We start from the raw sequence: 23710 nt of genomic DNA on the forward strand, positions 1-23710 counted from the left end.
GACGATTGAAGTGACAATTGACTTTCAGATGAATACAGTATACACACCGCTTCAATTCTTTCTGTACAATTGTGATATGACAATCTAGAATCAATTAAAGTAATGACAAAAATCTGAAGTGTTATTAAAATATTTTATTGTTCAGCAAAATAACCACCCTTGAGTAAAAAACAAGTGAAATGAAGATGACAAATCAGACCTTTAAAAGGATTGGGATGCTTTTTGATATTTCAGTTCAAGTGGGCACTTTTTATTTATCCAGTTTTTTCATGAGACAAAGGATACTTCAGAACTCAGACGTTCCTCACAATCAGCCAACCTTGGCCAGTATAGGGACAGTGACAGGTTTAGGTTTTAAACAAAATGAACCACTGTGTGCAAATAACTGTTCTGTGGCTGTACTTAACTCAGACCTGTTTGCGGAAAAAAGTGGCATGACTTCCTATACCTTGAGAGAATCGTCGCAAAGCAGCAAGAAATCGACTACTGAAAATGGTTTCTGCTTGCACAATACCAACTTGCGTTAACGAGACAAACATCTTCTTGTTACTTATGCAATAACTTTTAGGCAACCCAGATCAACTGAAACAATTTCTAGTCATCCTCAAACAGCAAGCTGGTTTCTTTCCTCTTCAACCTCTCTCATCCCGAGATTCAGGCTTGAATGAATAATGTTCATCAATGCAGCCGAAACTCTTTCGTTTTTTGCCACTTTAATTTTAATTTGCAAGCAGGCTAACATTAGGCATGCAAAAACCTAGGGAGTGAAGAGTGTGCATTGTAAACTGATTGTAAACATATTCGTAAGTTTAGATGTGAATATAAGACAAATGTTTCTGTAAGCACAGCCTCTGGAAAGTGTGCTGGTACAAGCTGCTTGGAGTTGCCTGTAGTTTCTTGCTTTAAACTTCTAACCCAGAGCTCTATACCAGCTCTTGTGCCCCCAAATTGAACATTCAGGACATGTTAATGCATCTCAATTAGATGTACTCCAAAATGACTTTTCCATTAAGCACACATCCATTTTCTGGGGGAATACTCCTAAAATGCCACTGAAGAGCCCCGCTTCAATGCTCTTTGTCATTGTGAGGCTGGCATGCTACAATAAACTTTGATAATATCTGCATAAAATCGAACACAAAAACTTTCTGGGCTAGCAAAGCAAAAAGTGACCTGCGGTTTTAAAAAGGCAAAAACCAGACAGTGGTAGGAAAACAGAACATTTCAGACAAATTGATGTTATCTGCTATTAAACTGAAATGCAGAAGCATCACTATAGACAACACTGTCCACAATATAATGATTAATTTCTACCAGAAAATATTTCACTTTGGGGCATTAAACTATGAATCATAACATCCAGTCATCCTTGAATATGATAAATATTTTTAAGGAAGGAATACCATTACAATGTTGGGTGTAGTACAAAAAATCCATTAACCATTAACATTCAACTTCAAAACAAGAAACTTTCTCTCCCACCATACAAATCTAGCCAGGGTATTAAGTTCCAGTCCATTTGCTGATGGTGTTCTTTGGTCAGGGTTCTGAGCGACGTCCTGCGTGATTATCGGCTACCAGACCTGGCAGCGTTTGAGCATGTCTTTCATGGCTTTAATTGCCTCAATGTTCGTGTCTTTGAGGGCCAGTCCCAGCAGAACGGGCTTGTTTCCCGCCTCTTGTGAGATGAACGTCACCAGGTGTTTTGCACATACGTGCGTCAGGGGCTGAAAAGGCAGGAGAGACAGAACGGTGACACTCACATCCAGGATAGGAGAATCATGAAACCTAAAGAGTAGCGTGGCACCGGAGCCATTACCTCATCTTTTCCCAGAAGCACTTTGGTGGTGAACATGGTGGTGCTGATGTCAGTGGATCTGGAGTCAGGTGTGACCGAGATGAGTGATCCTATCTTGCCGTACTGCGTGAGGACTACAAATACGTAGTTGCTGAATTCTGTGCACACCACCTGAGTTGGCGTGCCGTTGATCACCTCCTCTCTCTGTTTTGTTCTGATCAGAGGCTGTGCTGCCATGATAAGCCCCCGATCTGAACGGAAAAAAGGAGGTGGATAGGGGAGGTGAGAATTGTGAAGGATTTTGCTGTGTCATTCAACACATTTTCTTCACGTCGTCTGAGAGCACTTTAAAGATACACATTTAAACTTATCTACAGCCACAAACATAGGTCTACGATCTTCTCTAATTTGGTAGGCAGTTAGCCACAGGCTTTACTGGTTATCCATTACAATTAATCCTTCAGCAATTCTGCTTCGCTAACGTCATTGAAGACCGGATACATTTATGATCAAGCCCGTGAACTAAAATGTTGTTTGCTAAAAGGCCTACACTTTCCCAATGTTCTATACAGATTTTTCATTTGCAGCATTCCTAGTTCACCAGAATCTTCGAAATGGTAATGTAGCCCGGCAGAACTACCAATCACCCGCCTGGATGAACTACGGCATGCCGAGGCTTTCTCCAGAGTGTCATGTGTTGTAGGCCATACAGCACACGTTATGCACGCCAGCTACTCAAACAGCAAGCTAAAGAGATTTGCAAATAAAGCGTTAACTGAGCAGAGTATATTTTACCTTATTGCTGTGATTCAGGAAGAAAACTTATCGGCAAGACGCAGTCGTTTGCCTGGAAAGTGGCCTCTAAGCTATTCTCCGCCGTACCGCAGCAGCATCGGGCAGTGCTTTTCGTAGACTGCGCAGGCTCGGTAAGTCTGAGGATTTCCTCTACGAGCTGGAGTCAGGGTTGCCAGGTCTACAAAAAACTCTGCTCTTCTCAACTGTGTTGTCTGGCATACAACCCAAGAGCTGTCACTCTCTGCGGCCTTAACCTAACTATTATTTGCGAAATAATACATCACCCAGCAAATACATAAATAAAATAAAAAATTAATGAAAGAAAACCCGACAGAGGAATTTTCTAAGTAATATAATTTTGTTGAACCCACGGACCTGGCAACACTGGCTTGAGTCAGAAGTTAACCACTGTCACAGTAATTTTAAAAAGATGTAGTTTCACTGAGTGTGCTTTTATTTTAATTATGTCGAGGGATTATTCTATTTTAATACTGAAGAGGATACTTTACCTTTAGGAGAAAGAATCTGCGACATCGTTTAAATTGTGTGGAATGTAAGATTTTCCAATTTGTCCTCCACATTGAACGAAACTCAATCGGCGGTACATAGCAGCATGAAGAAAACAATACCACGGATTCGATGTATTTGTGGATTCAGTATATTTTATAGAAAACTACTTCATCATCATCATCATCATCATCATCGATAGTAATAAAGAAAACAGTAGCCACAACATGAGCAGAAACACTGCAAGGCACCGACAGCACACGAATAGTCTAAAAAGAGAAAATGTTGAATAAAACATTTGAATAGCCTACATCCAGACCAATTTGCTTGTAAAATCAGAAATTTAATTAATATGCAATTCAGATGGCAAAAACATCCAGTGAACAGCCGAAAGGCACGCTCATGGGTCGACAGATAGGTGATGAAGGCAGAATTAAAGCATTAAATGAGGCAAAAGGTGAAGGGTAATTAAAGTGCTGGGAAAATGTAGAAGTATGTGAAAGAGCTGTGCCTTTTGCAAAGGAATAAGTATCAAAGTGGATTATGCCCATCCACACCCACACCATTAAAATGGTTACATTTCCCAACTCTTAATCTCCTAATGACAGCACTGACCTTTCTGTGACTGCAAGGAAGCTGGGCAGACTTTTGAAAAATGTAAATCAGACTCTAATTGAGGGTTCATTAAATATATGGAAAACACATTCAGCACTGACCTGCATATCTGAGGCAAACTTCATGAAATTATGCAATTGGCACTCCTCTTTTCCCAGAACATATCGTAATAAAAAGCCATAGTATTCACCCCTGAAACACCCATTTTGTTTTTAAGCCAATTAAAATGAAATGGATCAAAATATATGAACGTTTTCGATGTGTAATGACATAGAATCCCTGTGGTAGTGCCTTAGTGTATTACTTTGTTCATAACCAGTGTAATTTTTATACAGAAACTTTGTCTTTGTTATTTTCAAACATCAATGTTTACACAGCATGTAAACTTTAAGTTCAGACCATACCTTACATGCACAATATTAGCACATGTTCAACACTAAGTGTACCTTCTGAAAACACTTAATGTGAATCATAACACTGGCATAACTGATTTTTTAATATGTAGTGAAGCTAATTGAGATGGCCAGCTGGAAGTAAGGTTTTCTACTCTGGTGTTGCTTAATTTGAAACACTGAATAACTTAATTAATCAGAAGCTTGCAACACTCTCAGTGCCGACATTATTGGGATAGGTGTGTGTCCAAGTTTGAGATATATAAGCTTTATTTTAATGTATCATTGTCCAACCCCTCTGCTCTGTAATTTAACAAGACAAATGTAAAATATGGATAGGCAATTCTAGTATTGAAATACTAGGGTAGTGTAAAAATTAGTAGCTAAATTTGGAGCTGATATTACATAGCAAAAATTCAGGTGACATGGGTTGGCAAGTTCAGTGATAACGAAAACTGTAAACTATCCATGTTATTGGATTGTTACATATGTCTAAATATAGATTGAATACAGACTTTTAAAATAAATATTAAGGGTTGAGGCACAATGAAAGCCTTCAGGCCCATCAGTCCGGTAGTCCGAGACTGTCATGGCATGTTTCCCCTGTCCAGTGAAACAGGAGATTAGTGTTGATACTGTCAGATAAGCTCTGATCTGCTGAGAAAGCACCGGTACCATCAGTCTCCACCTCGCGGTGACACCTGCAGAACAGACACTTCTGTTTCCCGGTGAAAGGCTCATGCCTTAAAGGGGGCTTCCTTTGATGTTCCTTTCATTGTTTTCCCCTTTACGGATTTCAAACAAACTCTTCACAGGTCTGCTGAGTCTGGTTAGCCTGACACGGCATAAAGTATTTACCGCCGAGCCTCTTCGCGCATAAAACCGCTGCTGCACCTGCAGAATTCATTCCGGAGGACTTTGATTCACGCGCTCGCCCTCAAGAGACTGCGATAGAAGTGGGTATCTCAGCAGGTTTGTCGCTGGCCCCGTCTCCTTTACATGACTGAAGGCTGCTTTGCGGCCCACTTTCCGGAGACTGAAGCGGCTGTCACCGCGACAGAACAGCTCGAGGCGACGGCTGATTGGGCCGGCTCGCTCTGCTGTTGCAGTCATTTGCTGAGAAATTTTTTTTCAGTAAACACCATTAGACGATTGTTCTCATCTCACGCAGTAAGCAAATACAATTTCATATGTCTGTGTGCGTATAGACAAACAGGGATATGATTAATAAGCAGTTCTGTTTGGTTAAAGCTGTTTACAGTGTATGCATTGTGGGGTGCTTCAGAATCAGACATTGATGATGGGAATATGAGATTCTAATAACAAAGCAAAAGTAGACATTTTTTTCCCAGCACTAAAATGCATTACATTCATTGCCAATTTCCTATTGTTAGTCTTGCATCAGGGAATTCATTTAATTAAACCGAAGACTCACTTACTCAATGAGATAGGTAATTATGTGCAATTGTGTAAAAAAAAAAAAAAAAGTTATTCAAAGCTTAATTTAATACACCTGGTCTGAGCCACAGCTAGAAAATTAATCTCCCAGCAAAGACCTTCTCATTTAACATTGTTCCAACCACAATAATGTAGTACCAGGCTTAGTAATGGGCATGTCAGTTATGCATTACGGACACAGAGAGATCTGTTCTGCATATATAATATTATCAGGCAATATGTCATCAGTTTTGTTTTCCCTATCTCCCACACATTTGAGATGGTGGCAGAAGATAAAAGAAATGAATATGTCGACACGTGTATCTCAGGGTAGGAACTCAATCTTGGGTGCTCATATTTGATGGCAGCCATTTAAATTCTATTTCTTTCTTCGCTCGAGTAGAATGTCATTTGGTCACATACAATCTCTTTAAAGGACCTGGTAGGCACGCCGTGGGTCATTTTAATTTGTAACACACGCCGACCTGTTTTTGCCCTGAAAAAAACACCTGGGGTACGTGACTGTGGGTTTAATGTGTCTGTGGGAACCTATCAGTTTGGTGATCAATGGATTTGTGAAGAATAGGGCCTATGACTTTGTACTCTGTATTAAGTAGCTGCAGTATGTGATGTGATGTTAAGCAGCTGAACTTGGCTCCAAACATGTGCAGGTTCAGATTCTTTAGGGACACCATTTATAGATGATTATAATTGCCTAGAAATGTAAATGTGTTTCCCTGGGTGGCAGGTCATGTTAACCTGATCAGTACCAAGCCCAAATTCCAAGGGGGTTTGGCTTTGGTTGAGAAATTTCAGTAAGGTTGACATTTTAATCTGTAGGGATGATACTAGCGGGACCACTACTCTCTAAATGCCTTAATGTTCACGGAGTTGAAATTCGCCGACCAGTTTTTTTCATCTTCTTCAACACTTTCCTCTTCTGATTCTGAAGAATCTGATTCCTCAGACCTGACAGAAAGAGATTCTAGTTCATCAAGAATGCCATTATCTACAAAACTTCCCTCTGAATCCTGTGCTGTAAAGCCTTTGAAATCTACTAAATAAACTTGGCAGAACTCACTTTACTTTGTTTGCAACATACTAAAGAAACATATCAAGAAATATATCAGCATCGTTTTTAATTTGATGTTAAAACAAACCTTAAGGCTTCATTTATTTGTTAGAATACAATAGGGGCTCAAAACAACTGTATAGCAGTCATTTTGATTGTTTGAAAAGGTATAAGGTTGAGAGTGCAATATGGCACTCTTGGGATTTTATGGTAGTTATGCTTAACGGCTATATGGCACTACTGGGACTGAAAAGGTCAAGCACTGATTCTTGGTATAGCATTAATGTCTGGAATTTATCCCTAACCATGAAAGTGCCAACTGAAGCCTGGCCGACAGCTCCACAGAGTGAGCCTTAACAGACCATACCATACACAGGGAAGGCTACTCAGCCCAGCTGGTGGTTTGCAGAGGGAAAAGAGATGGTGAGCTACGTTATGTCAGAAGCAGACCTGGGTCAGATACTTAATGGTTTTGGATTCAAACACTTTTCTCAGCTTGAGCTTGTCCGGTCTATTGGAACATATGAACTACTCTCAAAAAGTGAAACCCCCACCTTCTGGTCCTCTTGGTTGGCTAAAATGCACCAGGCAAGATCAATTGAGCACAGAAAGGTATTTGAATCCAAAACAATTACAAATTTGACCCAGGTATCTCCGCACCCATACGGGCCGGAGCCTGTGGGGGAAGACTCAGGCCTCCAGCCGTGAAACTCGTTACGACGGGGCAACATTCTTTACGGCACAGAGAGGTTGGGAGGAAATACTTCCTGCTAGGCCCTGACCTTCTCCTGAACCCCTTTATTGCTCTCTCCCTCTTTACCCAGTCACTAAATGATGTGTACAGCATTGGATGTTTCATGACAAAGTCAGTTTAGATAATATTCATGTTTGGTATTATTCTGATTGTTTCAGTGCGACTGGTGCAATGGTTTTATTTCTGCAACAGCAAACGCTGGACATCATAACCAACCAGGAACCAGAGCCAAACTGTGTGGAGCTCTGCCCCAGTGAAAGCCATGTGCCTCAACCCCCCTGCGTTTCCTGGGGAGGCGTGGCTCCAAATTACAGATGGGTGACCCATTTTTAGGGTTAACATCAAAGACCAGATTTTGGATTTAAGAACAGCAAACTAAGCAATCTGGGAGAATGCAATCAGCCTCCCATGCACACAGTGCACGTAATTTCTACGTACAGGGTGTCTGTAGCCAGACTCCCGTATGTAGCTTTTATTACCAGGTATGACTTTTAAGACTCCGTAATTTGGTTTCCGTTGTAATGTTTTTTGATTTGGAACTAGTATGTAATTACGTGTATGTAACCTGCCTGGTAAAATAAATTGTGGAAACTTGATCTGTGTGGTTTCGCTTACTGACACTCAAAGTTATACAGGGAATGCTTGGTTTGCCCCCTCAAACTGGTCTAGGGAGAATGAATATTTACGCTTAATGTATCACAGCGTATAGCACCCGTAGACCTATGATGGTAAATCCCTCGCCTCCACGTGGTAGTTCATTCATGTCGAGCATAGCCGTAGCTAGGTTGGTCTGCTTGGGTCCCTAGGCTGTAAACAGATATACCCAAGTGTAGCTATTCCTGCGACCTCTGTGATGACTATAGATATCTAGTCAGTTCGTGAGACGTGCACATAACACGCGATGTGACATGCGGCGGTACCAGCAGAGGACTGTTCGGAGAGTAAATCTCAGTACAGGATTCCTATAGCGATCAAGTCAAAATCAATAAGAAATCCACCTAATGTGGATAACTAATATAAATTATTATTCTAAAATGGAGTCAGATAAACAAAGGTGAATCTATTGGCCCTATTGTGGGGATTCTCGGTCAGCCCGGACCAGTAAAGAGCGGAAGGCAGAGTGGTACTACTGCCTTTGTATCGTGGTTTATTTATTGGCTGATCTAGAATCTCCGCATAGGGGCCACTCATTTTTAACCCTATTAGTATTCTTTCAGCAACATCAGAAGGACGAGCGCGCTGATACCTTCAGCCCTCGCTAAATTCCGTTGTTGGGTTAGCGTGGGGTTTTACATGATAATTATGATTGATAATAAAATTATGAGCATCAGAATTCATTCACCATTCATTGATTAATAGAATATAAGGTGATGCACCCACATAGAAATGGAATATATTTATCAGCAGATGCAAAATACCTGTAGAGCTCACTCTGGCTTCAGTTCAGATAAAACATTTCGAACTTCATGCTGTATTGGCTCGGGTCTGCTTGAACACTTTCACATCTCTTATACAACAGTGATTTTAATTTCTTGTTAGTGGCAGAGCTCCCTTAATATACTCCTCAGCCCTTTCCAAATGAAACCATAGCCTAAATTATAAAAATGCGGCCTTCATTTAGAAAAGTGTCCAGCATGCACTCCATTGATTGGACGTCCAATTCTTTGTCATTTTCATTTTAGTTTATCTGTATACCTGCAACAAACCCATTTGGTAAAAAGATTGGAAAATGTTGGAAGTTTGTTAATCTGTAAAAGCAGTCTCGCTATGTCCTGACGTAGGCATAAAAGTCACATTGACAAAGAAAACAAATACAGCTTAAACAGAATTCACCATGCATGAATGTGCAATGTCAATAATCTGACTTGTTAAGTCAATGCATGGCAGACTGCCTGGACATGTGGCAGCTATTGGTGACCGACACAAAGCCTGACATGCAAATTACTTTTTATAATTTTGGAACATACATTAGACTCACTGGTTCCATCTAGGTTTTTTTTTAAATATCATTTTTAAAGTTTCATAAAAGGTATGGCTTGAAGGTTGGCCTTTTCGACAATAAGAAAAGCATTGAAGTGTTGACAACGTATTACATCTTGCCAGGGATTTAAACCTGCAGTGTTCAGGTTACAAACCCAGTTCCCTGACAGCCAACTGGCATGTCTACAAAGGACTTCTGACAGGTAACTATCAAAGAGGTGTCAAATTCGAGTCAATATTCAAATAGCAGTTTGCCATGTTGGAAAAGGCAGCCAGAGGAGGAGATGAATGTATATGATGCAGTCATAGATCTGATAGGTGATTTTTTTAGTACCCGGAATACATCACATCAGCACTGTGGCTGGGCGTGTCAAAGTGTCCCTGAGCAAGAGACCTAACTCCCAAATGCTCCTGACGTGCTGGTTGGTGCCTTGCATGGCAGCCAACCGCCATTGGTGTGTGAGTGTGTGCATGAATGGGCGAATGAGACACATCAATTGTACGCTATATAAATGCAAACCATTTACCATTTATAGGGATAGCACAGCTGCAACCAGCTCATTAGCTCAGTGTTCTGCAAACAACCAAAACTGCTCAGTGAAGAACAGACTTTGGTATGACACATTTTACACATTGATAAAGTACTTTAACAACTGTGACTCAAACACACTCAGAGTTGATTCCGTAGTTAATATGTTACAGTGAAGGTACTGTATTACCTTCCCAAAACAGAAAAAGGCTTTGTGAAACAAAATAAGTTGTGTGGCCATGCCAAACCCCCTGAGAGGACAAGGGTTTAGCCCCATAGCCTATTAACCTAATATGGTGACCTATATTGAATTAATCAAGTCTCTCCAACAGGTGGAACTATTGTATAGTTAAATGTTTTAGTATTATATTTATTTGTAAAGATAAAATATATGTGCATGGATTTTCTTGCCAGTATGCAGTATCATTAGAGTAGAGTAGGGGTTTTGTTTTTGCTCTTCTGGTTTTGAACAGACAAAACAAATTTTGTTCAGACATAATCCTGATTTAATGGTCTACTAGAGGTAAAACTGTACTTTCTAATATGAAACTATTGATGATATTTAATCAAGACTCAGCTAGGTGTATAGATTGGACAATATAATTTTCTGCGTGTGATTTATTAAAGCACAAGTATGTATACCTATGTCAAATGGGCAAACATTTTTCTGGCCTTTGCTTATTTACAGTAGGACTGTCTTAATGTCATCCATGCTATACTGTATTCTGAGGCAGATCTGTAGTCACAGGGCTAGAATGTCAACCCTTGTTCTACTCCAAAACACTTTCCTCTGAGCATGGTCTTTGCAGAGATGGAGTCAAGCCTCCACCTTCTGCTCTGCCTGGGGATCAGTCACCAGACACACCACCACCCACAAGAAAATAAAGTGGTGACTGAAATCAGAAATGTAGTTTAGATTTTTTCAAATATTGGTGTACCTTACTTTTGAAATAAATAAATAAATAAATAAATAAATAAATGCCCAATCTTGCTAACTGAAGGCCAAATACCTTTTCTTGAGCTCATGAATGTAATTATAAGCAAAAAGAGAAATGGGAAAATTAACATGCTGCAGCTTCGGTTATGACTGTTTCACATCATTGCCCTTGTCCTCGGACCTTTCACTCTCGTCACCGCTCTGCCTCTGGGTGGGTATATGTGCTTCACTAGTAGAGAAGCCAAACAAACACATTACCTTTTAAGAGAATTGCAAATATTTTTATTTTTCATTACTTTTTTCACCAAGTTCAACAGATTGCCTCGACAGCTTTTTAATCTTGGCTACTATAAAACATTTACAATAGCGCGCTGGCTCGAAAGGCGATCCATCAAACAGTTATCTCCAATTCTACCATTTACGCTTTGGCGTGAGAGACACTACAGGTAGTAGCCTACTGGAGACGAAACATTCCGGGACTTTTCATGTAAACCTAAGTCAAAAATAACGAAAACAGCACAGTCTTGAATATTTACCACGACAAAAGACCGTTCCTTTAATTTACATTTTATATTTCCGTATAAAAACTAAGCGCCAACAATCGGTGCTTCCCCAGGAGGGATATAATGATGATTAAGTCTGGCAGGATTTAATTGAAAATATAGCCTATTTTCCCCATTTGCTTTTCATCCTTACAAGTGTTGGCTGAGCTCCCTTCTGTTTCAGCGAGCCATCATTGTTCAATTCATTTCAGAGCTAATGTGCAGGAGTAGCTATTACGCTGCCATGATGGACCCATCAAGATCATCCAGGTGCAGAAATATGTTTAAAAGTAGGACGATAAAGGATTATACGTTTTACTTTAGTTGGAACATCGACGCAGACGGTAAGCGCAGGTGCAGAACTAGAACTTTGAACGGAGAAAAAATGTCAATGCATTCGCGAAGATTACGAAGATAGCGATATATTTCAATGCCGTACAGCGCATTGCTTCGCCTTCCACGGTAATTAAGGCAAATAGGATGTAGCCTACCCAGCGCTATAGGAACGTGTCGCTCTTGCAACCGACCGTGAAACGCTGTTCCGAATGGTTACACTTGTGGCTCTCTCACTTCATTAGTCAGGAAGGGCATTTGGCGCAGGCGATTAAGTGACATGTCTAAAGTCAAATCAGTTGGCCTTCAGTTGACCTATGCGGCAGGCTGGGTCATACTGTAAGAGTAGGCTATACAACACAAACTTACTCAGGTGGATGTTAAATTATTCAATAACCCTTTAAACGCCAGAAAGTCTACAAAAGGCTCCTATAATCATGACATAATACTTGTCATTACCAGCGACATCGGTGTATACACCTTGTGACAAATGTCATGTCACTTTCATCTTGTATGCAACACATTTTACAGATAATAATAATAAATAACAAATAATACCGTTACAAAGTAATCATAGTAGCCTATACAATGTTAGTACAATGGCCTCTATCAAAAGCTGTAAAATAATGAAATAATTTACTTATGACTAGTGATGACTGGTGTTATACCACACTTATGACAGTGTTATGTCTGCTTTATGGTATAGGCCAATAGTAAAAGTGTTAGTTCTTTTCTTGAAAAAAAAAAAAAAAAAGTTAGAATTCCAATTCAGTTTGTATCTCTCTGTTGAGCATGAAATTAAACTTTTAAATATTAGGCGCGGTCTCTGTGTGGAGTTTGCATGTTCTCCCCGTGTTTGCGTGGGTTTCCACCGGGTACTCCGGTTTCCTCCCACAGTCCAAAGATATGCAGGTTAGGCTGATTAGAGAGTCTAAATTGCCCATAGGTATGAGTGTGTGAATGAATGGTGTGTGTGCCCTGCGATGGACTGGCGACCTGTCCAGGGTGTATTCCTGCCTTTCGACCAAAGTATGCTGGGATAGGCTCCAGCCCCCCTGCGACCCTATTCAGGATAAGCAGGTTAGGATAATGAATGAATAAATATTAGGCCTACTTTATATTTAAAATAAACACAATCAAGCAAATACTGTAAGTAAATTAACAAATAAAATAAGATGCTTCTCAATTGCAGATATATTCTATCATTTTGTTGTGGTGACATTAAATCAATTCAGGTGCCATTAAAGGTCAGAATGAAAGTAATTTATCTCTGTCTAACTTGACTGTAGATGGAAGGCCTCTGTCCGTTAAGTGTCTTCATCCATGGCTTAATCTGAATACACTGCCTTAATCAAATAGCCAATATCTTAGACAGGCCTAGCAGTATATACTATATCTGTATACTAATATTAGTCCAGTTTTTAAAATGTGCATCTTCATTGAAGACTGGGAAGTATACAGTTAACTTCTGGGTGATGGCTGCCTCCTATCTCTATTATGACTTGACAGTGCAGTAATAGTGTGAAAAATGGCAGTTTAAAAAAAAGATGATATTTGAGAAGATGATGAACCTCGACAGTTAACACAGGAAGTGAAGATGTTTTTCAAGTTGTTTTTATTGTTTCTGCGTACTGTTTAATGACACCTGCTGCACAAAGAGACATCAGCAGGGGTGCAATTATCTCATCAGCACAGGAAGCTACTTTCAATTTCTTGAGATTATTACACTATGTTCCTTTTTAAAAAATCATCATCAACTCTTTTTCTCCCCCCTACGGGATATGCTTAATCAAGTCTTTTTGATATGACTTGAATAGATAGCGTGAGTCTTCTTCTATCCCCGATGCACTTTCAAAGGATTTCTTTCTTTAGACTGTGCGATGCAGCCCACGAGTGCAGGTTTATATTTGCCGTCACCATTAGACAATATATTTAATTGAAATTGCACGGAAACATCTGGAAGTCGGTCAAAGGCATTCTCTCAGGGAACCAAAGCACCTTTACAGCCCGGTTTAATGGGCCGGTTTAATTGCGCACATATTCTCCGGTTGGCCACTAGAGTGCTGTGCTGCCTTGCAGATAAGGCACAGGGTCTCTCTGAGCCTGTTTGGGACTCATTCAGCAGGAACGGTCCTTACCGATACCACTGCCGTGTCTTCATTTACATTTTAAGCATTTAGCAGACGCTCTTATTTTCCAGAGCTACTTACACGACTACCATTCCTTTTTTTATACATACAATCCATTTATATGTCTGCTTATTGACTGAATCAATCGGGGGGTAAGTGCCTTGCTCAAGGGTTGAACAGCATTGCCCCCTCTGGGTATTTAACATGCAACATGGGAGTGCAGACTCAGATCCCTATCCAATATGCTAATAATAAAATAAAATCGAACATAATCCTTCAAGGGTCACAGTGGTTACTGGACAGATGTCAAATAATGTTACCTTGTGCCTGCAATCTGTTCTCAACTCAACTGGAAGACAATTGAAATGGCTACAGTGAAATACAACAGAGGTACAGAACAAGCACCATGACAGCACCCCAGACCCCCCCCCCTCCCCCACCCCACCACCACACAAAACAACTGAATGAACACATTTGGGATATTTTCTAGCGAAGAACCAGAGTGCTGAAATTGATAGAATATCTGTCAAGAGCAGAATGGCATATGGCTATGACGCTTGTCAGATAGCTTGCCAGCAGCGGGAATCGTGCCCCGTATAAATGCGGCGATGTCAGGTCCGTCACTGCTCAGCGCAAGGCGAGTGCCTATCAGTCCTGGAGTCTGCTGCAGGCATTTCTATCAAGAAAAACCAAATGAGTCCCTCTGATGAATAAATGAGCCCATTATGAAGGATTACGTCATCCCGCGGAAAGGAATCTGGGTCCATGTCCGTGAGGAAGTCAGTTGCCCGCAGTCTCTCAGCTTGTGCTCTGAATGTTTGGCCACACCTTCCCCCAGGGACCATTTCAAATATGACTCAACTTTCTTTTCTTCGGGAAATAGAATATCAATTTAAATCTTGATTTTGACGGAAATGTCAAAAGGTCATTCTTTAACTACCTTTTCATGCATTTTTCAGAGAGCAGACTGTGAAACCCTTTGAGACAGTTTTGCAGACACAGATTAAATCTAGTTCTAGACCGAGTGATTTTTTAAATTGGGTTTTTCCCATAAAAACTAAATGTAGTCCAGGACTAAGATTAATCGTTGTCTGTGAAACCAGGAGTTTATTGTTGTTATTGCCTCCATTAAAGAAATTCCTGTTAAAAAATATAGTGCCAGACCAAAGAAAATTTTTCGATCAGCAAGTAAAGCTGTATCACCACTAAAACACTTCATGAATGTGAATGATAACTATGCTAGCCATAGAGCCAAACAAATAGTAAATGCATACACACGACATTGATAACAAGAACTGAAACAATATAACTAATGTCACTAAACTGCCATAACCAAAATGAATACATTACATGTTATTTGGCTGAAGCTTTTATCCAAATGCTTCTCATTCACCCACTCACACAGACACCAACGGCGATTGGCTGCCATGCAAGGCACCAACCAGGTTGTCAGGAGCATTTGGGGGTTAGGTGTCTTGCTCAGGGACACTTCGACACAGGGGACCCTCCGTGCGGATCTTATCGTGGCTGCACCAAAGATCTATGGGGAGCTATGGGTGGGGACGGACAGGAACCAAGATGCCGTCTGAAGAAGTGAATCTTCAGCCCTCATCAGAAGATGAACGGCAATTCTGACCACTTTGGGAAGTTCATTCCACTATTATCAGACAGCCATCTTGACTGGGGGAAGCGACCATGCAGAGAGGGGACAGTTTGTCGCCTCAAGATGGTGGGACGCTGCCCTGTAGTCTCGTAATAAGGTTTTGAACTTCATGTAAACAGTAACTGGTAGCGTGTGAAGTGAAATGAGGAAGGGTGTGGCATGGTCACACTTGGGAATATCAAAGACAAGGTGGCAGCTCTGTCATACTCTTTCAGATAATTGTTCTTCAGGAAAAACTGAGATGCAAAGTATAACCTACAGTAACATCAGCATAGAAATGGTATGACAAACCTATGACCATTTTCAACCACACACTTTTGGTTTCTAATAGAAAGAAGCTGTTAGAGGCTAAGCAAGACCTTTGAATGAGCAATATGTGTGGGTGTGTGTGCGTGCGTGTGTGTGTCATCAGTACCGATCTTAACAGCTACTCTATTGAGATGATTTGATGCCGCATTGAAAGTAACTGCATCATTACATAGCCTTACTGCACAATGAATAGGTATCATGTCTCAATGTCAGGAGATGTTTGTCATTAATGCAAAATGCCCTTTAGCAGGGAAAAGGCTGAGAACAACGTGGAATGAAACAGCGGTAATTGTGCAAAAAAAAAAGCTAAAGGACAATCAATTCAAGACCTGAAAGCTTTTTCATGGGATATTGATCAGCTAAAACAAACACTGAAAACATTATTTAGCTTTATTTGCAGGAAGGCCATTAGAAAAGAATAAATACCGCAGGGGGAAATTTGTACATTTTCCATTGAAGGCATTCATCAGTGACTCACTGTGTGAATTATATTTTTCCAGTTTCCAAAGCTGGTTTTTGTTTTATTTGTGAAAGATCCCACAAAGGGCTCATTCATAGTGGGCATGGAGAAAAGTAAGGCTGCAGTAAGCCTTAACATAGCAGCAGTTAGTATGCCCATATTCATCTGTTAATATTGTGTTCATTTCTGAAAAGGGGTTATTACAAAATGGCTTCTTACTGCGTTGAACGGCTGTGGATGTGACCAGCAAGTGTTGCATTAGAGCCTTTGCTCGATCGGGTGCGGTGTCAATTCACCGATGGGCTCAGAGGTGTTTTTGAAGGCCAGAAAGGGGCGCCACTTCCCTCGGCGACATCCACCTTCCACACCTCCTTCTAAACCACCTGCGGTCCACTTCACCGCCTACTTTGAGGGGAAAGTTGCTGACGTCTGCAGGTTCCTCAAGACCGCGGAATCTCCCTGGACTAGCTAAGACACTGGAGTGTGTTATCCCTAATCACCTCTCTGCTTCCCTCACACAGAAGAACCCATTTATCCCCAGCAGACAGGCTTCATAGCTGGTCACTCAACAGAAACGGTGCTCCTCTCTACCAGGCCCTCCACTTTGCATGGGAGGCCTCCCTTTCCTCACCTTGAATTTCCCTTTACCTCTCCACTGTGCTTGACACTATCAATCGGCACATTCTCAGTTCTTCTCATTCTCTTGGCTCTTCTGGGTCCCCTGAATCGCCCTGCTTCTGAACCGACCTCCACTTGCTACCTGTAACTGCTTGCATAAAATATAAAATCTTGGTGCTAGCTTACTGGACTGTTGTTTATTTCATTTCATGTATGCTTGTTAAGGGAGTTTCGCTCTTATTTGTATAACTTGGTTTAATGCCCAATAGGGTACTTGACAGGTCAATGAAGGTATTATGACTTGTGGGGCGGCCCGTAGCGTAATGGTTAAGGTAAATGACTGGGACATGCAAGGTCAGTGGTTCTAATCCCGGTGTAGCCACAATAAGATCTGCACAGCCGTTGGGCCCTTGAACAAGGCCCTTTACATTGCTCCAGGGGAGGATTGTATCCTGCACGTCGCTCTGGATAAGAGTGTCTGCCAGTAATGTAATATGTAATGTAATGTATGAGCAATTAATAAGAAAGTAAAGTAAGTTAAATTAATGATAAGGATAGAAAAATCTTCTTGCATGAGGCCCATGAAGTAAAGGATGAGGAATATTTGTCATTAGTAATGAGTCTAAAAGGTTAAGACCACAAATGGATACATGTTCAGATGCTAATATGAGAAAGTTATGTGTCTGTCCATGTGTAACTGAGTGTGTGCACACGAGTGAAAGTGTGTGGGCATGCAAACATCTGTTTGTGTGTGTGCGTGCATGCGTGTATTTATACTTTTCCATTGGCCTTGCCAGACTATCAAGTATCTGACCTCATTCCTAATACAAAAGCTAAAATAAATAGCATACTGAAGAATATTATGTCTTTACTTTCAGAGGTCCATTCGAAAAAAAGATGTTATCAGCTACTTATCCTAATTAGAGCTTAATAATTGGGATCCATCTAAATTTGTCCAAAGAGTAAAATGGACCTCTTCATGTCAAAACCCTCTTGACAAATGTTTATTAATTACACAGGGATATGGTGGTCTGACTGAGATTGACAAATAACATTTACAGATATGCAGAGATGTATGTCTAATTTATTAAAAATAGATTAATTTGCTTTTGTCATTGAATGCCATTGCACTTTACAGCTAAATGCCATACCCCATTAAATACTAATTGGGCTAATGTTTTGTTTTTTTGGTGTTATTTCTTTACTGCTTTCGTTAATGGACTGAACTATTAATAATGCATTTTGATTAACTGAAGCCTTATGTTCAGTATTAAATTAATTATCCACTGATTAGCTGATGAAAATGATTTTTCAGACAACCGACATCTTTATCGTTGCTGTATTTTGTCAGGCATGGTGCTAATTGATGAAAAACGGAACAGGTCACTATAGGCCCCTTTTAGACCATGTGACAAGATGGCGAATTGGTTAGTGTGAGCAATTACACTGCAGCATCATATGGTCAGTTTGCACTGGCTGTTATTTTCTCTATATCATTACAGCTTGTGGCATACAGGGTTACCTCACTCATATGGCCTGTAGTGGCCTGTAGCGTAGTGGTTGAGGTAAATGACTGGGACACGCAAGGTCGGTGGTTCGATCCCCGGTGTAGCCCTTAACCCTGCTTAGTCTAATCAACTGTACATGATACGAGCATCTGCCAAATGCCATTAATGTAATATGGGGGTGTAGATTGGTGAAAATGCTGGGTCTGTAATTACATTAATGAAGGGGCTCACATTTCTGGTCCGGGAGGGCTGGCCTGCTGGTATCGGTTTTAAAAACATTATTGCAGTTTTATACATTGATGCTAGTTCACGGCAAAACATATTCAACAGGGACGCACACTCTGTTTTCCATGATTAACAGAACTTGGCACAAAATCCGGAAGTGGATCAGCCCTTACTGTGCACCCCTGCTTTGATTATCTGAACAAGGGCTGGCCAAATCTGTTCCTGGAGATCTACCATCCTGTAGGTTTTCATTTCTACTCTAATCTACTCTAATACTGCACACATGATTCTACTAATTAGCTGCGCAGCAAGAGCACCTGCTGAGTGGTACCCAATCATGTGCCAAGGAGGGCCAATAGTATTCAGGTTTCCATTCAAACCAATCACTAATTAGTTCCCTCCGTTCATGTTGAAGGTGTGTTAAAAAGTGAAATCGGCTGGTGTAGTGATTGGTTGGAACAAAAACCTGCACACTCTTGGCCCATGGCACGTGACTGGGCACCAACTGCTCTAGCTGTTCAATTAGGTTTTTCAGGGTTAGAGTGAAAACCTACAGATATCCAGGAACAGGGTTGGGCAGCCCTGGTCTAAATCGTTCAGTCTGGTCCCCATCAGGCAATGCTAGAATGCTTGACAGGGGATGAAAATGAGAAGAATAATTCTTTATTGAATATAGTGGGAAGGTACCCAGAAGTACAGATCTAGTATTAACAGCCTGTATACTGTATATCAATAACATTACCAACACTACTAACTAATGAAAGGTTCATTTCATGCTTGATTCATGTGTGTGTACATTGTTAATTCATGTTCACGACTACATTAGTTAATGCCGATCCATGTAACCTCGTTGTAAAGCGTGATCAGCGAAGCCCCGTCTCCGTCAGGCTGGTGTAGACACGAGGCAGCCTGAGGAAGGTGCTCCATGTGCTAGCCTGACAGGTGAACGGTGGGTGCCAGATTGACCAGCTGGGATAGGTGTCACCCTGAGGGGCTGCCAACCACGGGAGATATAATGGCATGGTCTGGATTTAGACGCCAGAGTGTGGGAATCATCCATGCACTGGAACAGTGCCTTAACAGCCTCACTCTGTGTGGAATATGATCGAGCTGCAGTAGTCCATTTGTAAATGAGGTCCACTGACAGCATCTTTTCAAAATTAAAACATCTTTTTTAACACTTTGTTCAGTGCAATATTATACTGCAATAGCTGATAAGTCAAACACTCTCCATTCATTATTAGTGCGTAGTGATTAGTTGTAATTATTAATTTTATGCAGATGAGTCATTTTGATGTTCATGGCAGTGGGAATATACTCCTTATTTTATTGTGTTTCAGAGCACAGGGTACCACCAGGATAGCAGGTTAATGAGACCTAACACTTGGGTTTACGCACTTCATGAAATGCCTGCTTCCTTTCAGCACACAGGCTGGATTAGAGCTTTCATACCAGCCATTCTCTGCTTCTTGTGTCAATCAGGCAAAACAGTGTGCTGGTCCAAACAGAAAATATTATTCAAGCATTTCCTTTCTTTCTATTTCTTTGCTTGTTCTGAAACTTTCAACAAGACAATGTCTTTCACTTAGAATTACTGTTATTATGAATGTTATTATTGCCGCACGCATCCGCTTCTCAGAGGACTGCCCCACTCTACATCCAAACTTGAATTGCTCCCTACACCCCAGCAAGACCACTCCGGTCTGCCAGCTCTGGTCGTCTTGCGGTCCCCTCATTACAAGCACCAGGTGGTCGAGCTGCAAGTTCGCGGCTGTTTTCCATTCTGGTTCTTCAGTGGTGGAATGACTTGCCTATCACTGGCAGGACAGCAGAATCCCCCCTCCCCATATTTGGACAGAGACTAAAAACACACCTAGTCCTACCTCCTGATTTAACCCCACCCACTTCCAATATCCCTCTTATACACCCTATATTATTAATAAAAATAAAAATACAAAATTGTATTACGATGACTATTGTTTTTTGGTTAGAGTTTTTAACTTGTGGAAGAACCTATGTACTTGTAAATCACTTTGGATTATAAGTGTCTGTAAAATGACTAAAATGTAAATAAAAAAATGTAATCAAAATTTGAGCAGATCCTCCCTTGATCTGTTGCTATTGGACACATTTTTCTATCCTAAAATTCCTTGAAGGTGGTTTTGAAGTAAAGGCTTGTTCCTTGTGCAAGAGATTTTGCTGTGTCAAATGACAGTTTGAATGTTTTCCTGTTTGAAAGAGATTTCTTAAGTTTCCTTCCTCAAAGTAAGAAGGAAAAAGAACTTCCTATGCCAAGAATTCTTTTCTTCTCTGCTTTTGGAAAATACGAAAATAATGTCAACAGTTGCAATACTTGTGACTGTTTGAATATAATTTTGAATTAACTTTACTTTCAGTTTTCCCTTTCACTGTATTTTAGTGGTTTGGCACATGCAGGAATACACCCTACTTTCCACACTGATGTAATAGGAAGCAATATTCTAGAATGTGGAAGTCATAGACTGAATGCATTGCACAAAGTCTTAACTTTTCTGAATTAACATCATGGTGTCTTTTCTGAAAGCATCTGCTCGTTCATGAGGGGTGGCAACAGTTGGCTGTGAGGCTTTATTAATTTGTTTTTGAAACGATATTAATGATCTTCCGTCCCCCCGGTTGCTCCATTGCCAGGCTGTGTAATGTGGGTGCTAGTTGTTTTCTAACACTTTTTAATTGAAATCTCACAAGTTAGGAGACTACCCCTTGATCTACAAAAGGTTTTGGAACACAAGCAAAATGTCAGACCTAGCACCAGAACTGTCCCAAGGTAATTTGCAGGCAGTTGTAATGGGTTCTTGCTTTTAAATTGAGCTTGCCAAGTAATTTACAAGCAAAGCTTTGAAGAGGACATCCCAAATATGCAATTTAATTTCTCTTTTACCTACTCAAGCAAATTTCACACATTCTCTTCTACTTAAAAGCAACTAAACCAACAAACAAACAAACAAACTTGTTGTATTTATGACTTATTCATTTTTTAGACTTATTGGTCTATCGACTTAAAAGGTTTGATGCATTGTGTGTTTTCAAAGATGCTCTTCTGCATACCACTGTCTTCCTGTCTGGCCATTCGCCTCTGACCTCTCTCATTAACAACACAGAACTGCTGCCCAGTGGATGTTTTTTTTTTTTTTTTGCACCAATCTCTGCAAACTCTAGAGGCTGTTGTGTGTGAAAATCCCAGGAGATCAGCAACAATCATACCACGGTCAAAGTCACTGAGATCATATTTCTTATGACATTTGGTCTGAAAAACAGCTGAAACTCTTGACCATATCTGCATGCTTGTATGCATTTAGCTGCTGCCACATGATTGGCTGATTAAATATTTGCATTAACAAGCTGGTGTACAGGTCTGCCTAATAAAGTACACTCACTGAGTGTATACAGTTCATGAATTTAGACCAAGTGTTCCTTTTTGAATATCCAAACAGGCTTTAACTGAATTAAAGATCAAAACGAGGTGGCTTTTCGTCTTGTTCTTTTGCAAGCAGAGAAACAACAGATTAAGGAGACGATTCGTCAAGATGCTTTGAGAGTAGCCGTCACACTTTAAAGGTTTAATAGTCTGCGGACAGGCAGCTTTATTTCCAAACTAGCGGGAGCCCGCCTAATTATATGCATAAAACAACTGATGCTTTGCGCAAAGCTGTAGCTATTGATTTTCTGCGTGGGCCTTCCTACTCACCTTCCATCTCCGTGCCCCTTCAGTCGAGGCGGCACTCCGTCCGGGGGCCCCCATCCGGTTTTAAGTGGAACAAACTCCTCCATCCCCGGCCTCCTGATGTTTCTAAGTGTCGGAAAAGAACTTTCATTTAGAACTTTTATTCCGTCGATAACGCCGACATTATTTATTATGCGCCTTTCAAGGCGCATTAGGCGTTTGGGCCTGGCGTACACTTATGGGTCGGGCATCACTCATACTGGAGAGAAATGGATTTATCAATTCCATCTTCACCCATCCGCTCTTACCCCCACCTGTCCTCCTTTCATCCATCGGCCCAGTCTGAAAGTGGTTACTGCGCTGAATCAGAAGACAATTAAGTGTGGGCTATTTGCCATGGCTGTTCTAGGCTGTGCTGGCAACGGAGAAGGTTCTAGAACAGCTTGAGCTCCACAGCCGATTTCTCTTTGCCTCTTACACATTAAAAGCAACTGGTCTTTAAAAAAAAAATAAACAGAAAAAAAACAAGATTCTCAACAATCCACTGGAACACACCAGGACATGCAGACAAAGATAATGGACTGGGCTGATTACAATGTGTGTGAACTGAGTCATATCAGTCGATTAGAGGCTTGGGGCGTTCAGAGCAGGGATAAGCAGAGGCAACCAATTGCAGCTGTCAAACCAAAGGCTTGAACTAGCATCAAATCCGTTTCTACAAGGATCTTCAAACACCTGGTGTCACCTTATTTGAATTTCTAAGTTTGCAATTCTGAAACGGTGCCTGTGCTTGCTGCTTCACAGCCTGCAGGGGCTACAGATATCACGCTATCTAAGCTACTTTTCAAAGAACCAGGCACCAGGGAAACAGATGTTCAGATTTAGCTGGAATCTAAATAGTGTGCATCTTGGGGTAAGCAAATGAATGCAATTGCATGGCTCCCTGTCTGTCATTTTTGCATTAATATTTTGCTGAACAACCCAGGGTGGATAGATTAGTTTTTAAATTAAGATTATTTTCCTGAGAATGCAGGTTTGAATCCTGCATATTTATTAAAGGCTGTGGTTGGAAGTATTGACAGGATTAATGGGTCCAGGGAATGTATGCAGGGAAGAGGTATATTGACTATTTGTGCACACTCTGTGAGCACTTTGTTAGGTATTTATTTGTACTTTTTTTTTGACATATTAAGTCTTCTGCTGCTGTAGCCTATCCACTTAGAGGTTTCACACGTTGTGTGTTCAGAGATGCTCTTCTGCATACCACTCTTGTAATAATAATAATAATAATAATAATAATAATAATCATGCAGACTGCAGCTCAAAGTGCTTAACAGGAAGAATAAAAACAATAATGCGTGGTTATTTGCATTACTGTCACCTTCTTGTCAGCCTTGACCAGTC

General features: G+C 40.7%; 1 protein-coding gene across 1 annotated transcript; it reads right to left on the bottom strand.

Moving 5' to 3' along the window:
* Positions 1 to 119: 119 nt before the first annotated feature.
* On the bottom strand, positions 120 to 2742 carry psmg3 (proteasome (prosome, macropain) assembly chaperone 3). The gene is made up of 3 exons (XM_061224477.1): positions 2594 to 2742; positions 1820 to 2049; positions 120 to 1727 (listed from the first exon to the last, which is right to left on the bottom strand). Exons 2-3 carry the CDS (start codon positions 2033 to 2035, stop codon positions 1575 to 1577), a joined length of 369 nt encoding a protein of 122 aa, XP_061080461.1. The 5' UTR covers positions 2036 to 2049; positions 2594 to 2742; the 3' UTR covers positions 120 to 1574.
* Between the last annotated feature and the right edge of the window lie 20968 nt (positions 2743 to 23710).

The sequence above is a fragment of the Conger conger genome, chromosome 16, assembly GCF_963514075.1.
Source record: "Conger conger chromosome 16, fConCon1.1, whole genome shotgun sequence".
In the NCBI taxonomy this organism is placed as follows: domain Eukaryota; kingdom Metazoa; phylum Chordata; class Actinopteri; order Anguilliformes; family Congridae; genus Conger; species Conger conger.